Source organism: Nyctereutes procyonoides, unplaced genomic scaffold (genome assembly GCF_905146905.1).
Source record: "Nyctereutes procyonoides isolate TBG_1078 unplaced genomic scaffold, NYPRO_anot_genome, whole genome shotgun sequence".
Lineage (NCBI taxonomy): Eukaryota > Metazoa > Chordata > Mammalia > Carnivora > Canidae > Nyctereutes > Nyctereutes procyonoides.
In genome coordinates this window covers 2,105,317-2,122,181 of record NW_026575137.1, presented here as the reverse complement: position 1 = coordinate 2,122,181, position 16,865 = coordinate 2,105,317, and the positions used below count along the sequence as shown (strand labels likewise).

Here is a 16,865-nt window from a genome sequence, read left to right as displayed (position 1 = left end):
ATATGAATGAAGCCTTTTTTGGGGACTTAGAGCCTATGCTCTCCTCACATATGAAGAAATCAGAGAACAGGAAGGATAAATACTTGTTCAGGCACAACACTTCCAAGAAGCTGAAAATCTAATACTGGGACTCTAGTTTTCCGAATTTATTTTTAGAAGGTTTTGAGAACCATTAAACAATAAGTTTTAATAGGGTGTACTTTTATTTTCCTCTGGTTTTTATGACACTTTATATGTCCCAGGAAATATTTTAAGCATTTTATATATATTGATGTATTTAATCTTCATAACTCAGTAAGATGAGTCCTTTTATGATTATGTCTATTTGACAAAGGAATAGCATGAAGACATTAGTAAGTTGCCCAAAACCACGCAGCTAGTAAGTGGAAAGCTGAGATTCTAATACAGGAAGCCAGAGTTCATAACCTACACACCTAACCATCATCCTTCACAAGCACTGGAAGTTACAATTTCAATTTATATGTTTTAGTTTCCATTCAAATAAATTAGAAATTGCAGTATCTAAAAATGTTCTTTAGCTTTAATATTCTAATTTTTTTGCCATCTATTTCAGATGGTTTCCAAACTCTTCAAATTCAAATTCACATTCCTCTCAGTCCTTTTTCAAAAATTCTTACAATACTGCATACCTTTTAAAAATTTCTGTAGCATTTGATGTTGTGCATTACAACATGTTTTATCTTATATTTGCACCTTCTAGTGTATGCTATTTCATATGTGCATATTTTATTCCATAACTGAAGTGATTAACTTATAATATTTTATCCTTTAATAGTACTTGATCTGCATTATATCATGCTTTATATTATATTTGGTATCTTCATTTGCATGGTATTTTATGGGTACATATTTATGGGTACATATGGTACATCACAATTAGAATATTTTCCAAGGGCAGTCATCTATTGTATTGTACTGTATTATTTTACTTTATATTTTACTTTACTTTTATTTTATTTTGATGTGGCATTGTGTTTCCATGCTGCTTTAGAGCTTAATACATATTGTCAAACATCTAACACAATTCCACACAACAGTTGGAAGAATAAATGGTCATACTGCACACAGTCTTCTGAAATCAATTCACAAATGACTTTCAGACATTTTAGTAGCAAGTTTGAAGGATAATTTGAAGTACTGTATTTTATCTATCATTATGCTCAGCTTTGCTCTAGGGAATAAGTTAGAACTAACAAGATCCTTCTAAGTGTCGCTCGGGAGTTTCCAGCGATGGTCTTAGTGATGAAATTGATGCATTTGCCACTGTTTTCACTAATTTAGGTTCAGTGATTGAGTCAAATAAATAATTTTAGAGACATAAAAAAAATCCCCTAGGCTTTCTGTCACATGTGAGGCCATGTATTTACCTGGCCAACAGACCATTGGTTCTATAATTTACTTTATCATATAAGTTTGCTAATTACCATTTGTTGACAGCATATAAAGTAGCTCTGTTTAATTACTGAAAACCTGATATGTGTATTATGCTTTTCAGTCCTCAGAGTGTTGTTTTTAATACTTATTATCTGAGAACAGTGGAGGATAAGGATGAAGATAGAAGGCAGAGGAGGATGAAGACTTCCTAAATATTATATGCATACTCTGGATGGTAGAGCTAAGTAAGGATAACTTACAGTCATTTGAAAAATGTTAGAAGGATGGTCCAAGACTTTTGTCTTCAGGAAAACATGCTCTTTTTAACAGCCAGCATATTATATATTTCCTTATACACAAGACAGGGTGAATGAAAGGAATTATCTAGCATTCATGAGGGATGTTGGAAAGAAATTTTTTTTTTTTTTGGAAAGAAATTTTTAAATAATCTCTTTGAAAATTTGAGTGAAAATTACACATACATAAACATATTATTACTAAAACCTACTGGTTTAGAAAGGCAGTATTTCTGTCAACCACAGAGAAGAATATATAAAAATGAATTTACTGAATATTATCTCTTAAGTAATTCTTTACACTTCCCCTCACATATACTATTCAAGACGCTGTACAGCCTTGTGAATAGATTTTTAAAAACATCTAAACATTCATCATCTAAACATAACATTGTGCACTTGATAACCACTATGAATATCTGGACGATATAAAGTTTGTTGGGAAATGGTTTATTCAAAATAAAGGGATGTGCCGGACATTTCCTTAGTGGGGGCAACAAAGCTGGAATGGCAAATAGTTTCCAAGGAAGAAAAATTCAAAGATTTACTAATTTAAATTTCACCTAATTTGATGGGTTAATTTATGATTTATACCCCGGGAAATGAAAACTTTGTTAAACTATCAAGTTGAAAAAGTATGATGACACTATTCGCCCTGGATATTGAGGAAAACACTAAAAATTTTTCCTTCTTTTTTTTTTTATCAGAACAAATGGTAACATGTTTATATAATAGTGCCTTGCTAAAAGTGTTCTTTATTACTGGCAGCATTCTTTGGCTGTTTTCTGCAAGATATAGACACCCCCCCCCCCACAGTCTGTGCACTTCTCAAAGGGCTCTGCAATAGACTACATTGTCCAAAATGATTATCCGTACTCATCATTTTAGCCCAGGCTGTCAATCTGTCCTTACTAGATGTTCAGACATTGATCTCATTTGTATCTAAAAGGATCTGCGGGAGAAGAATACTTACCAAATGAAGTAGAATAGATGTAGTGGTAGATCTAATGTATCTATTAGAGAAACATCAACTAGAATGTGGCAATTCTTACTTTCTGTGTTTCAACAAGCTTTTAGTGGTACTGGTAAATAATAAGTATTGAACATCATCTTGAGCATCTGAGTAGTCTCAGAACTCAGTATTCTTCACTTAATACTTCTACAAGGCTTTCTTTTGCTTCACCGTTTCTAGCAGCGATCTGAAATGTCTGAATGGAAGATTTAATGAAAAAAAATCACATCTCTAAAAGGCATTATATTCAAGATATAAAGAAAAAGAACTTCTAGAAAAAGTCTATTGGTTTTTTGTTGTTGTTGTTTAAAATCAGTAAACATGTCAACTATACAGACAATCCTGTTCCTGGTGTTTGTTTGTGTTTTTAAGGATTAAAACAGACTGGTCATATAAATGGTAAGCTACACTCATAAACATATTATTATAATTGCTATGAAAGGTACATATTGAGTTTTGTTTTCTGGGTAACTGGAAAAGATTTGTTCTTATTTCTTTTTAAAGATTTTTATTTATTTATTCATAGAGACACACACACACACAGAGAGAGAGAGGCAGAGACACAGGCAGAGGGAGAAGCAGGCTCCATGCAGAGAGCCTGACGTGGGACTTGATCCAGGGTCTTTAGGATCCCTCCCTGGGCTGCAGGCGGCGCTAAACCGCTGCACCACCGGAGCTGCCCAGCTTTGTTCTTATTATAAGCTATGAGTTATTTTCAAAAATAATTCAAAGTATTGTCTTCATATAGTTTACTTTGATTAAAGCTAATATAACATTTCTGAACCAATGGAGTTTATTTTGCTATAATTGCTCTAAAGTAGTGATTCTTAACTAGTAATCATTTTGACCCTCAGAGGACATTTGATAGTGTCTGGACATATTTTTGATTGTCACAATTAGAAGAGGGTGCTACTGGACAGATACTGATAACAACAAAAAGTAAGTAAATATATGATATTCAGCAAATAGCTTGTAACAAGTGGACTAACTCTGAGTGTAATCTTTATACCCAGAGGACCTCACCCAATGCAATGTCCCGGCTAGAACTGAAAATTAATCATTGACAACTAACTGAAGAAGTGAATGAGCAAATTAATGTGCATATAAATAGCATGTTACATAATTAAAATGTGATAATAGCAAAGGGTGCCTGGGTGGCTCAGTCAGTTGGGCATCTAGTCCTTGATTTTGGCTCAGGTCATGATCTCATGGTTTTGAGATGAAGCCTTGAATTGGGCTCCACACTGGGTATGGAGTCTGCTTAGAACTCTCTCTATCCCTCTTCCTATGCCCTCCCCCCCTTCTGAGAAGAAAGAAAGAAAGAAAATGTAACAGCAAGTCAAATAATAGTTATCAAATAAAAGACATTCTTTTGAAGCCAATATTCATTACACTGAACACATATCGTAGGTATTTCTATACACTTGGATTCACCAGTATGACATTCAAAACCCTTCACAGCCTGACATTGATCTTACCTCCCTCCACTCTTCTCCATGAGCCCACTTCTTCATCCACTGGGTAGATCATTCACTTCTGCCCAAATCAGGACTCTAGGTTTAGTAATGTTTCATCACCCAGAATTATTTTTCTATATCTGTCCATCTTTTTAGCACAGATTTACAATTTCTCCTTCCCTGGAGTCATCTCTTGTCACACCTATAATCACTTTAACTAATCTCTTGTTCTCAGCAATTACTGACTCTACCGTAATGACCTGCCTGTACCACCTTTTCAAAGTCTGTTCAGAATCTTACAGCCAAAAAACAAGTAGAGGATTTTTCCTAGCACTACAGACTGTGATCTCTATATGCAGATTTTTACCACAAGGCATATACCACATGCAGGCAAAGTTCCAAGCACTTTACAAACATATGTGTTCTGCATTACAGTGTGAACTAAGCACTATTTCTATTTTACGGAAATGGATTCTTAGTGATTAGCTTCTTCAAGCTACTCAGCTACATGCGGCAAAGAGGCTAAATGCTCATTAAAGATGACAACCTGCTTACATGGTTGCTGGTGGGAAGAGCTGCCCAGCCCCACCTCATCTCGCTGTGTCAATGGCACGTAAGCAGATAGGAGGAGCACCACTTCCAGGATTGAACTACAAAACTGTCAAGAGTCTCATCCTTCCTCTCTTTTCATTTGTCTGCCAATTTGACTTCTTTCAGGTCCATTCACTAAAAGATACCAGAACTTCCCACTGCCTGGTCCCTGGGTGAAAGAGGACAACAGAGCCTCCCCCTGACCCTGCCCATCTTTTCTCCAGGGTACTGACTGCATTTTCTGTGAGGAAGAAATAAATTTCTATTACATTACCTATTCAAATGTCAGGGTGTATCTGATACTGAGGCTGGCATTCTTTAACTAATATACTATGCAATATTTGACCTATGAGAAAAATCAAGTAAGTTGACAAGTCTACTTTAAGTACAAATGCAATAGAAAATGAGGACTGTACATTCAAGTCGGCCCCAGATCATCCTGGTTTACACCTGCTTTGACAGCATAAACTTTAATAGCACCTTTTCTCACTCTTAGAAGTATCTTGGTTTAGATGGTAAAGAATACAGTCACCCTACTGATATATTGATATGAAAAGAACTGCTGGCAAGAATAAATAGTGAAAATAATTAGGGTCAGGATACACTGAGCTTGATATACTACAAAACCATTTGTGTGATTTAAGGCAAGTTAATTTCTTTGAGCTTCAGTTCCTAGCCAGCAGAATAGGCATAAATACTCATATTACTTACCTCTCAGTGCTGTTCTGAGAATGAAAGAAGAGAATCTGTGCTTGAAAGAGCTTTCAGAATGATAAGGTACTACGGAAATATTTAGCTATTAGTAAGACAAACCTATGAGAGCATGCCATTCTAAGGACCACAAATAAAATCTCTCTTAAAACCAATATATCATTTACTATACCCTTTGAATAAAATATGTATCTTAATATTTAATGCTTATTAAAGACTAGATTATATTTAGAAAAAAATTAAACCTGGTCCATTGAATAACTACCTCTATGGTGTCTGACTTTAGAGAGAATGAATACCTAGTTGCCTTACAAAAATATTACAGTGCCTTCTCTTTAGAGCAGCCCTTGATTGTAACTACTCTCTTTCTAGGGAGTTTGCAACTGCAGCTTCTCCACCTTTATCCTCCTCCTCCCCTTCCAATTCCTTCTCCTCCTTCTTCCTCTTTGTCTCCATCTTCCTGTATTGCTCTTTCAATGGGAGGAAAAAAGCCCCTCAGGGAAACCCGTCTGTTCCTCCAGCCATCCAACCACTCATCCTGCCTATGTGCCATTTGCCATGAAAGTATCAATACTCTGCTCAGTGCTAAGATGATTAATATAAACATACACAGTCAACGTTATCAAGCAACTTAGCTTAGAGAAAGAAGAAACAGATCCCAGTTATAAAATAGTAAATATAAAAATGTAATTAAGAAGAAGATATGTGCTAGAAAGGGAAGTAAAACATTTCAACTATGTTTGAGGGATCAGAGTAGGTTTCCTTAAAGTAAGGATATTTGATCTGAAGGATGAATAGCCAAGTGAAGGGAGTGAAGAAGTGAGAAAGTAAGGTGAGGTGGTAGGGGGTTTAGTAGGGAAGAACATTCCACACAAACAGCATTTGCAAAGGGCCAGGGGAAGGAAAGAAGATGATCTGCTCAAAGAATTGAGAGGAGTCAATTCAGATGGAACATGGAGCAAGGCTGAGAGGGTAGTGGTAAGTCTGCAGATGAGCCAGAAACAAATCACATAGAAACTTGTAGGCCACAGCAAGGGTCTGTCTTTTTTTTCTGAGAACAATGATAAATCATTGAAAGTTTTTATCAGAGGGTGACAACATTAGATTTGCATTTTGAAAAGATCACTCTGGATGCAAAATGGTAGCTGATGATAAGAACACATTTAAAATCCACTACTCCTAAGGCATGCTTCATAGATTGTTACAAGCATTTGTCTGTGTTTTTCTTCTTTCCTGTTACTCAGTATGGATCTCCAGTATATTCCTTTCTACCACTGCAATTCCACTACTTCCTTCGCGACCAGGATTAAGACTATCCATCAGATTTACTTTAACATTAACAATCTATTCATCATGTTCCTTCTCCGAATTCATTCAGCATTTGAAAGACATTTATTTCTTTTTAAAGATTTTATTTAGTTATTCATAGAGACACAGCTAGAGAGAGAGAGGCAGAGACACAGGCAGAGGGAGAAGCAGGCACCACGCAGGGAGCCTGACGTGGGACTCGATCCCGGGTCTCCAGGATCACACCCTGGGCTGCAGGCGGCGCTAAACCGCTGCGCCAACCGGGCTGCCCTTGCAAGACATTTATAATGTAAAGAAATCAATTCTCCACTTTACATATTCCTTTTCTAAGCTAGATTCTGCTCCTCAACAACAGAGACCTATATTCAGGTTTCAGAGCAAGAATGATTTCTATAGATAAATTATGATTTTGTTTGGGGTTCTTCCTATTACTAACAGTTGACTTCGTAAGTTCATATATCATTGTGTCTTTTGTAAGCATCATAAGAGTGAAATAATCTAAAAATAAAAAACACGTCACAAATATTTATTTATAGCATGTGTGTAATCAAGCCAGTGTAATCAGTAGGAATTTGCATTGATCTAGACTTAGTCTCCAACCTCTGCATAATATTTTGGTACAAAAGGACACTTTAGGCATGACCTCTCACATAAAGAATTGTCAATATTAAGCACTTAAAAAGTGTGTTTCATCTTACACATAATGTATTTGAGGAAAAAAAATTCCAATGACTAAATTTAGATTAGAACAATGCAACAAATATTTCCAATATTATCAACTTAAAATACAAATTAAATATTAAGAAGAGGATACATTAGTATTTCATCTTTTAAAATTTAAATTTTAATGAATAACCAAACTGAGATTCATTTTTATAAGGAGCTTTACCTTATAGAGATTGTGTTTTTTTAGAAAAATTATTCAGAGCTGGATTTCGCAGCTGGACTCTGATTTTTTTAAGAATCCCAACTAATGTGAACCAAGAGGCAATCAATTGTTCTTTGCCACAGAAGGCTTAGAAATCCTCCATTACATATCAAAGGCATGAAGCCAGGGATAAAAAAGGGATATCCTTTTTATAAGGTGGTGCAAAAGATGTGCGGAAAAACTGAACACATATAAAGGCGACTACATTAAGTCATGGCCAAGTTTCCTTTTCTGTACAACACCCACAGGGTATGCTGTGATTAGTATTTGGAAGGCAGCAATGCCAACAATCCATCTTTCCACCCAGTTCATTTATTTGAAATGCTTTAATGCGTTCAATTATCATAGCTACAAACATATGATTAAGGGTATTTATCAGCTAAATATCCTCAGAAAGCCAACTGTGACCTGGGAATGAAGAGACATCAGTGGGGAAAAGAAGAGAGGGCTGATTTTGAAGCATGTGTCACAGCCTGGCAGCAGAACCTGGCATGGAGTCACATCGCACAAAAGTCTGAATGAGTCAACTTATTCGGAAATGGGAGAAATGAGAGAAGAAGGAAATGGCAGGGAAGGAAACATGTCTACCTCACAATTAGGTCTGGGACATACCTTGGTCACAGGTAGAGTCTTTATTACTTGAAGTCACAGGTCGTGAAATGCCCTTCACTGGATACCATCAAAGGAGGTAGGGAGACATTCCAGGGGAAATTTGTTAATTGGGAAACACTTTTTATTTCCGTACATTTACATACAAATCTTCCCCAAAAGTGCAACAGATGTGACATCATGCAGATGTTTAGCTTTGAACTACAGTTCTGAACTCAGTTTAGGCTTATGTTATGATGATTGAGCACCCCCAGAGTCATCCTAGTCGGTTAAAAAAAAAAAAAAAGGAAAACGAGATATTTTTTGGAGTTTGAGGAAATACGTATATTTGTTCGTTTTTGTTTAATTGCTCTTGAGTAGTAAATATACAGAAGTCTAAACTCAAGGAAAAAAATACCATCTTAGTTATTTGTTTATGTGCCATATGCCTATAAGGGAAATAAACCTCAAGAAGCAAACTTTGTATTCAATAAAACATTTGTTGGGTTCATTAACATGTTGATAAAATGAATGAACCACTCAAGGCATCCAAGGCGCCTTTTCTCTTGTTATGGTATGGAATTTAGGAGTCTCTGCCAAAAAAGTAAGAATAAAAAATCCAAGAGAGGGAAGTTAATCAAGACGTTAGACCGTGACCTACTTTCAAAATCCAGATTAGAGTTCCAGTATTTTGAGCTCCAACTTCTGAGCACTATAATTTTTTAGGTAGGATTCAGCAACTTTTAAAATAATTTCCCATTTTATCTGAGTTTGAAAAGAATGCAAAATATATACTATTTAAAATTTCAATTCAGAATTTGATGACAATTTCATGGTAAAAGATGTTTTCTCCAAAAGACATGGAATGTTTTATAGTACAGATATATAGAATTATTGGTCTTACATTTTCAAGTGCCCTAACATAATCAAATGAATAAAATCATCCTGCCTGGATCTATAACGGTCGACTTGCATTTGGTCTGAGGAACATTCCTATTTTTGTCAATGGTTTTATTAAAGACAGACAATGAAACCTGGCAAGGTAGATAAAGCTTTCTCTGCTACTCAACTGGGCAGATGGCCTTGGGTATAGAAGACACTGATATGGAAAGAAACTTTAGCATTAAAGATAAGGTGCTTAAGCTCTCATAAATGACATTTTAAAATATTAGAATCAATAAAAATATTTGCATCTATGGCCTTGGAAGTTTGGAAATCAGTAGCACTTTAAGGGACATGACTTGAGGACTCTGCAGCTAAGAGTCCTCCGATACAGGAGGTTTAGGAAGGCCATGGTCAACTACAGCTTAGAGAGCTTAGTGCTAGGAGAGGAAATAGCACTGTAGAAAACAGTTTGGACTTAAATTTTCAGAGGGCTTATCCAAAAGGTTCTTCTTTTTACCGACCCCAAGTTTTCTCCATAGATCCATTTTAAGCCAAGAGTCTTCTGACCTTATATGTTTTCCCTGGGTCAGCTTATCCATTTCTATAGCTTCATCACTATCTATGCTGAGAATATACACGTCTCTAGTCAGTCCAAATCTCTCCTCTTAGTTTGGACTTGTGTATCCAAGATCCTATAGATCCATACACCTCTATATCCTTAGGCATACCCTTCAAACTTAGCACATGTATTCAGTCCTGCACTCACTGTCTTAACACAAAAACCTTTTTCCTTAGGAAATCATTCTCTGTCCTGGTGATTTTCAAGACTATCAAAAAAAAAAAAAAAAAAAAAAAAAACCCTCAACGCAGAACATGGAAATCATTCTTGATTCTTCTATCTCTCTCTGTGTCTGTCTCACCCACTGTGCCATCCAGTTATTTAATCTTGGTGATCCTACCTGCTATTCCTCATTTTTTCCTCTTCATTTCCATAATTTCCATTCCTCTTTTGGTAGTCTCCCAGCATATGTTCCATTTCTAGTTTTATATCACACTAATCCATCCATCAAACTGCTGATGGATTTTTTTTCAGTAAAAGACAATTCAACACACTGTTTTCCAAGTTAAAATCTTTCAGTGTCAAAACAGCCACTCATATTTCCATTTATTAAATTTTGGGTTTCATCATACTCATAGCCTATTCTCAGTTTAAGGATATATTTAGAACCTCCATAGAAATATAAGGTCTCACCTATTCTATATAATGTTTAGTTTTTTTCTGGTACTACTGATGTTTAAATTGTACATAAAGATTTTTAAATACATAGTGAAATGAAAAGATTGTTTCCATTTAGAAGTTATTTAACTATGCATTGAGATCAAATAAGATAATACAGGTAAAGTACTAACCCAGTGCAAGGATTCCTTCATCAGTATTAATTTTCTTCTGACTCCAAGAGAAAGAAGAATGCTTACACAAGCTGTGGTATATGAAGCTAATACCAATTTCATATGATGGTCTATTATTTGATCATAAGCAATTCAATTCAAATTAAGGGCTTGTAGGGCTTGATGGGGGCTGCAAATCATGAAGGCTTTATCTGAGAGTCAAAAAAAATTCAAGAAGCAAGTGATTTACCTAAACCCAAGTTTTGCCTCCTCACCAAAAACAAAAGTACAATATTTAAAGCCAGAAACAAATATACCTCCTGGAAAACTAAGTCTTCTTCAGGACTTGACTGAAGGACCTGCTCTCACAAGGAACAATTCGAAGACTTGCCTGATTTTCTAAAAATATAGTTTTAGAAAAGGTGGGTACATTCAGACACTTAATCTGAAAAGCAAAGTTATTAACCATTATAAAGCTCTTGCCTTGTATGAAAAGAAATTCGGCTCAGACACAAGTAGTGAAAGACTTGATTTCAACGGAAAGAATAAAGTCTTTCACTTGGATTCAAGCAGAAAGAATGATTATGGCTGATCAAGATATATGCTACAGAGATTAACCTGAGGATACAACAAAGAGGATCTGAGATGAAAGACTAGAAATGAGAAATGATATCTTATTAGAAGCACAATTTAATTCTGTGCTCTCAGAGCATAGTGATTCAGTGTCACCATTTTTTTCCCTTGGGTTTTTCTAAATAAGTCACAAAATTTTTCGTATTGATGTTCTCCTTGCTTTCTTCTCAAAAGGAGAGTAATCAACTGAGCAGTAGGAGGACACCAGATTCTGGAAAATTAGCTATAATTCACTGGTGAGTGAAGAGCATGCAATTGTTGATCTCAGGGTCTTGAGTTCAAGCCCCACATTGTGAATAGAAATTACTTAAAAATATATGGTTCATGAGTAAGTGAATTAGACTTTTAATTGACCATATATTGATAACTAATTTCTAAAAAAATAATCAAAACATTTCTACAAGTAGGTACTATTTTCATAAAGTCAGGATGCAGGCAATAAATGGGTATTTCTCTGACATTGCAGGAATGTGGCCTTGAAATAAGAATTTCAACTTAGAAAGAAAAACAAAAATTATCAGAAAATTTCCATTTCAAGGTAAACAAGCTGATTTGAGACATTAAGGGAAATAAGAACAAATAAAAAACTTACCAGTGTCTTTTGGAAAGTCTTACCTTTCTTTAAAATATAAAAAAAATGAATTAGAGAAAGGTAAATAAAAAGTGTATTCCTATATGAAAGTGATTATTTGTGGGTCTATAGCAAGCAGTTATGTAAAAATCTTTTCCCCACTTAAGACTATCATCTCAGAAGTCACTCTCATTTTACTGAATTCTATGGCTTCCCCAAAATTTGTTATAACTATATTATGTGACTGAATAATACAATGTTCTTTTTTTTTAAGATTTTATTTATTAACTCATGAGAGACCAGGGAGAGAGGCAGAGAAACAGGCAGAGGGGGAAGCAGGCTCCCTCTGAGCCCTCTCAATCCTGGGACCACGCCCTGAGCTGAAGGCAGATGCTCAACCACTGAGCCACCCAGGCGTCCCTAATGCAAAGTTCTTAACATGCTTCTAACTCGATTTGTTTATGGTTTGAGCTTGTTTCTTTTATGTACTCCTTCATATGTTTGTGTTCTGTGGACATGATAGAGGTACATCATAAATTATGCTAGATACTGATGAGGGATATGAAAAAAATATATATAAAGTGCAGTCATGGAATAGACAATGTAGGTAAGAGAGTAACTTATTTTAGATAAGTTGGTCAGGAAAAGCCTCAGGCAGGGAAATTTTGAGTACAGCACACAATCAAGTAGGAAGCAATAAATTAGCAAAAATCTGTCTTCTTAGCAGAAGAAAGAGCAATCCTAAAGCTCCAAAGTATTAACAATCTTGGATCATTTGAGGCATATCAAGATGGCCAGCATTATTGACTTGGTACACAAAGGCAGAGAGGAGGAGATGAAGTTGAAGATGCAGGTATAGTATAGAATATATAAATCTTAGCATGGGTAAGATGGAAAAAGCATTAGAGTTTTAAGAGCATGTTAATGGCATCATCACATTTATGTTTTCAAAGGACACTGGCAAGAGTAGAAAGTCCACAGACCAATTGGATGGTTGTTTGAGTAGTCTAGATTACATATAATGGTGGACTGGATGAGATGGCCATTGGTACATAGCTAAAATTGGGTTTGGGATATATCGAAGGCAAGAAACATGATGAGGGATTATATCTGGATTGTGGGGAGAACAGAAGAATCGGAGTTGACACCTTAGTTTTTATTTGAAAAATTGGATTAAGTGAGGGTTCCAGTTACTGTGATGGAGAAGCCTGGGAATGAAGGAAGTCGAGGGTGTGAAAAATCAAGAGTTTTGTTCTGGGCATATAAGGCTGAGAGAAGATGTTGTATAATCAATCTAAAATATGAATCTGGACAGGCTAAGAGATACACACATTAAGGAATCACTGATGTATTAATTTTGCTTTTCCCTCATGTAGAAAAATAGACTAATTTTTATTTTTTAATTTACATATTTAGTATGAAATATTTCCTTGTAAGTATATTCACATCTTACCTCAGACTATATTATCTACTTTCCTTTGAAAAAAACCTATATATCCCTTGGACATTATTCAAAAATTTGATCATTCATTGCACATGACTGCACAGGCATGATGTACAAGATTCCACACTAGATAAGAAAGAGTGAACTATATTCCTTTTCCAGTACTCAAGATTGACTTCTTTTTACTATTTTCTATCCCTTCTCTTCAAACAATAAAAACAGGAAGTTAGGAAAATATGTTAGCCCTCAGAGCAAATGCTGTGAGTATAAAAGGCAGAGTTATTATTTCACTTGGCATAGTATTCCCTGGAAGATAGATAGCATTTCAAGTCTAATAAAGTTAAATATGATGCATAATTTTTATTTGCCTGGCCCTGTTAGGCTTGATGGAGGTAACAAGTACTACAAAGCAGACTTGATCACAAGTTTATAAATTTGTAGAAAAAATAAGAAACGTAAAAACAAAATGAAAACTTGAAAATAATATAAATTACAAATACGCAAACACTATACTTGGTTAAATAAGAGATAGATATTATGCGGCAGTGCCAGCTTTTTAACAGTAAAACTATATGCAGATATGTGCAAAAACTAGAACACCATGTGAAAACCATATGTGAGCGTAACTTACCAAGCGGTTGGCCAGCAATGATCCTGGCATTTTCTCCAGCCACTGCAGCTCTTGCATGTCGTTCACTCATGTACTGTACAAATGCATAGCCTTTGTGAACTGAGCATCCAACTATTTTTCCATACTTCGAGAAAATGGCTTCAATGTCAACTTTCTTGACAATGGCTGTATTTAGATTGCCGATGAAAACACGGGAGTTGATGGACTTGGGGTCATTCTTATTGGTGACATTGCTGGTCTGTGTTTTGCCAGTCATGGTTGGCTCACCTTGATTTAATCCTTGAAGAAACAAACAAAAATATTCAAAAGGAAAATAATTAGTTTTAATGGATACTACTGGCTTTTAACATTTTTCAACAGTGTACCAGGTAACCTCAAATCCCTATTTACTCCTGATTTTCTTAAGAGAATTTAATAACATAAAAAGTGAAGATTACATTACAGAATGCAGTTAAGAAAACACTTATAAACACTTAGCATACAGTTTTAAATAAATTCTTAAAAAAATAAAATAAAATAAATTCTTGATTTATTTTTCCAAAATTCAGTATAATGACTAAACTTTTTGTAGTTGTTTTTATTTTAAGTCTATCAGTTTTTCAGAAGCAAGTTTGAGGAATAGGTTACCTTATATTGCTGAGTGCATGCATTTTTAGATCTACATTTTCTGTAAAAAGTACATATATTGGATATTTCATTATCAGAACCTTTCTATCAGAAACTAAAAATTATTTCCATTAAATGCTGTAGAAGAGAAAAAGAGTTTAAAATTAATTTAAAAATTGAACATAAGAAAAACATAATTAAGCAAGTAAGAGATAGAGTTAATTCTGTACATTCTCTTTAACTGAACCAATATCATATACTGGTTTAAAAAAAGAGTATGTGTAGCTAGTTTTCATCAATGATCAGCAAATTAGGAGACTGGGTATCTGTGTTGAAATTTCTATTCTCAAACTCATTTTTAATTCATTTAACTAACAGTTCCTATGTTGCCTAAGGACTGCCAGTATTTCTAAAAACTGTTTTCTGAGCTTGGCAGAGTATTTAATTGTGCTTAATTAAACTCAATGAAACTTTTATTTCTACGTACTCCAGCACTTATAGATTTATTTTTGTAAGGTTTTAAAAATTCATTCATTCATTTATTCAACAATATTTACTAAGCATCTTTTTTCTTTCTTTCTTTTTGTTTGTTTTTGGCCAGGCATTTTCTTCTAAAGTGACTACTAGTTTTAAAAAACCAATATGGTGAAACAAAAAAAATTTTTTTTGAAACTAAAATTTCAACAAGGATACAATCTCTGACATTGATGATCATTGTCAAACATTAGCTAATTAATACATTTTATCAGTGATACAAATATATATACACACACACTTTTATATGAATAATCTATTTCAAAACCTTCTAGCTATAAAAGCAATTAATAAATACATATTTTTAAAGTAATTTTAATGACATTTCTAAGTTGAGCATTAAGGTGGAAGTCTTAAGGGCATGTAAATTGAACATGTTTGAGGATGTACACACTATGCATTTAAACCAGCTACTTCTGAAATCAAGAGCAACCAAATAACATAAAAATGTTTCAAATTAGGTTGTTAATGATCACACCTTGGATTATTAAAATTTTACTAAATATTGGACAGTCAACAGTATACATAACTCTTTATAATGAAGGTTGAGTTCAGAAACATTTAGATTACATAAAAAGTAATAGCATGGCATCATTAAAATCAAGGATTATATTGCTGCCTTTTTTTGTTTCCGTTTAATTAGATTTAGGTGGTTGCTTTATGAATTATTCAAGGTTAGGGTTAAAGGAAAGTTGATTTTTTTTTTTATTTTGCAATGTGAGCTATTGCATACCTCAAGACAAATGCTCTGAGAATCAATTGAAAAAAGAAAAATCAAGGTGTACATATGTTTTTTAAACAAATATTTAGCTTCCTCATATAATTTTGTGTATTTTAATCACAATGAAAGGGAAAAATATACTAAAGATCCATTTTGGGGTCTCCAGAATCTCTTATCTTTCTTATTATTACTCCAGGCTAACATCAATAATGCAATCCATAGAAATACTACTATTTTCTTTTTGCTCTTATGTGATCAGTATTTTTAGAAATATCATAGAATTACTTTTAATAATAAACAATTCCTAAGGTTGATGCTTTATTTCCTAAAAAGGAATGAACTGGTTAAAATGCAAACTCAAGAACTGTTACATTGGGTCAGATGCATGGTTGATAGAGCCCAGTGGTCTGCCTTTGATAATGACCCCGACTCAAATTTAAGATGAAGACACAGCTGCACTAGACTTCTCACTGTAAATAGCAACATGCCCTCTCTGACTTCATCCTTTTCCTCTATGCAAATGACTCTCAAAACTGTAAATCCTGGTTGCCAACTATGTAATTCTACTTATTGACTCTTAAACATCTTCAAGTCTATATGTATCTACTCTCTCACATAAGATTACTTGAGAGTTTCTTTCAGCATTTATAATAATAGAGTTTTGTCATTAACATTTCATCATTCTCTGCAGAACTGTCTTAATTCCTAGTGTAATATTTAGCTTGTACTTCTCTATACATGAATCTTCAATCAGTTGAAGGATTTCACTTTTCGACACGATAGAATAACAAGGGTTTTAACTTTCTCGACTCCAAAAACCAGAAAACTAGGCTAATATAGATGAAACAACTGTTTTCAGACATTAAACCACAGGCATTGCAGAGCCATGACATCTTAGAGAAAAGAAACATATTTCAGGTCATAAGGATGAGATATGTGTGTGTGTTTGTGTGTATGTGTGTGTGGGCACACATATGTTTCTATATGAAAGTAGAAACAGCTACCTAACTGAGTTGGGGCAACAGAAATTAGAGTTCAAGAAGTCTGAGGATACAGGAATTTGTGAGGCAGATTTCAAGAAAGAAGACAATTATACAGAAAATTCCAGAAATAGTCTTAGGGATCCTTTGAGTCTATGTTGGTTCCTAGAATATGCATGTAAAAG

At 34.5% G+C, this 16,865-nt stretch overlaps 1 protein-coding gene across 3 annotated transcripts in view; it reads right to left on the bottom strand.

The window, feature by feature from the left end:
- Positions 1 to 16,865, bottom strand: part of RALYL (RALY RNA binding protein like) — a 713,351-nt gene that overhangs the window by 370,477 nt on the left and 326,009 nt on the right. For all 3 annotated transcript variants that reach the window (XM_055303495.1, XM_055303496.1, XM_055303497.1), the window contains exon 3: positions 13,840 to 14,118. In XM_055303495.1, coding sequence (XP_055159470.1) covers positions 13,840 to 14,095 — 256 coding nt within the window. In that variant the 5' untranslated portion in view covers positions 14,096 to 14,118. The remainder of the gene's footprint in view (positions 1 to 13,839; positions 14,119 to 16,865) is intronic.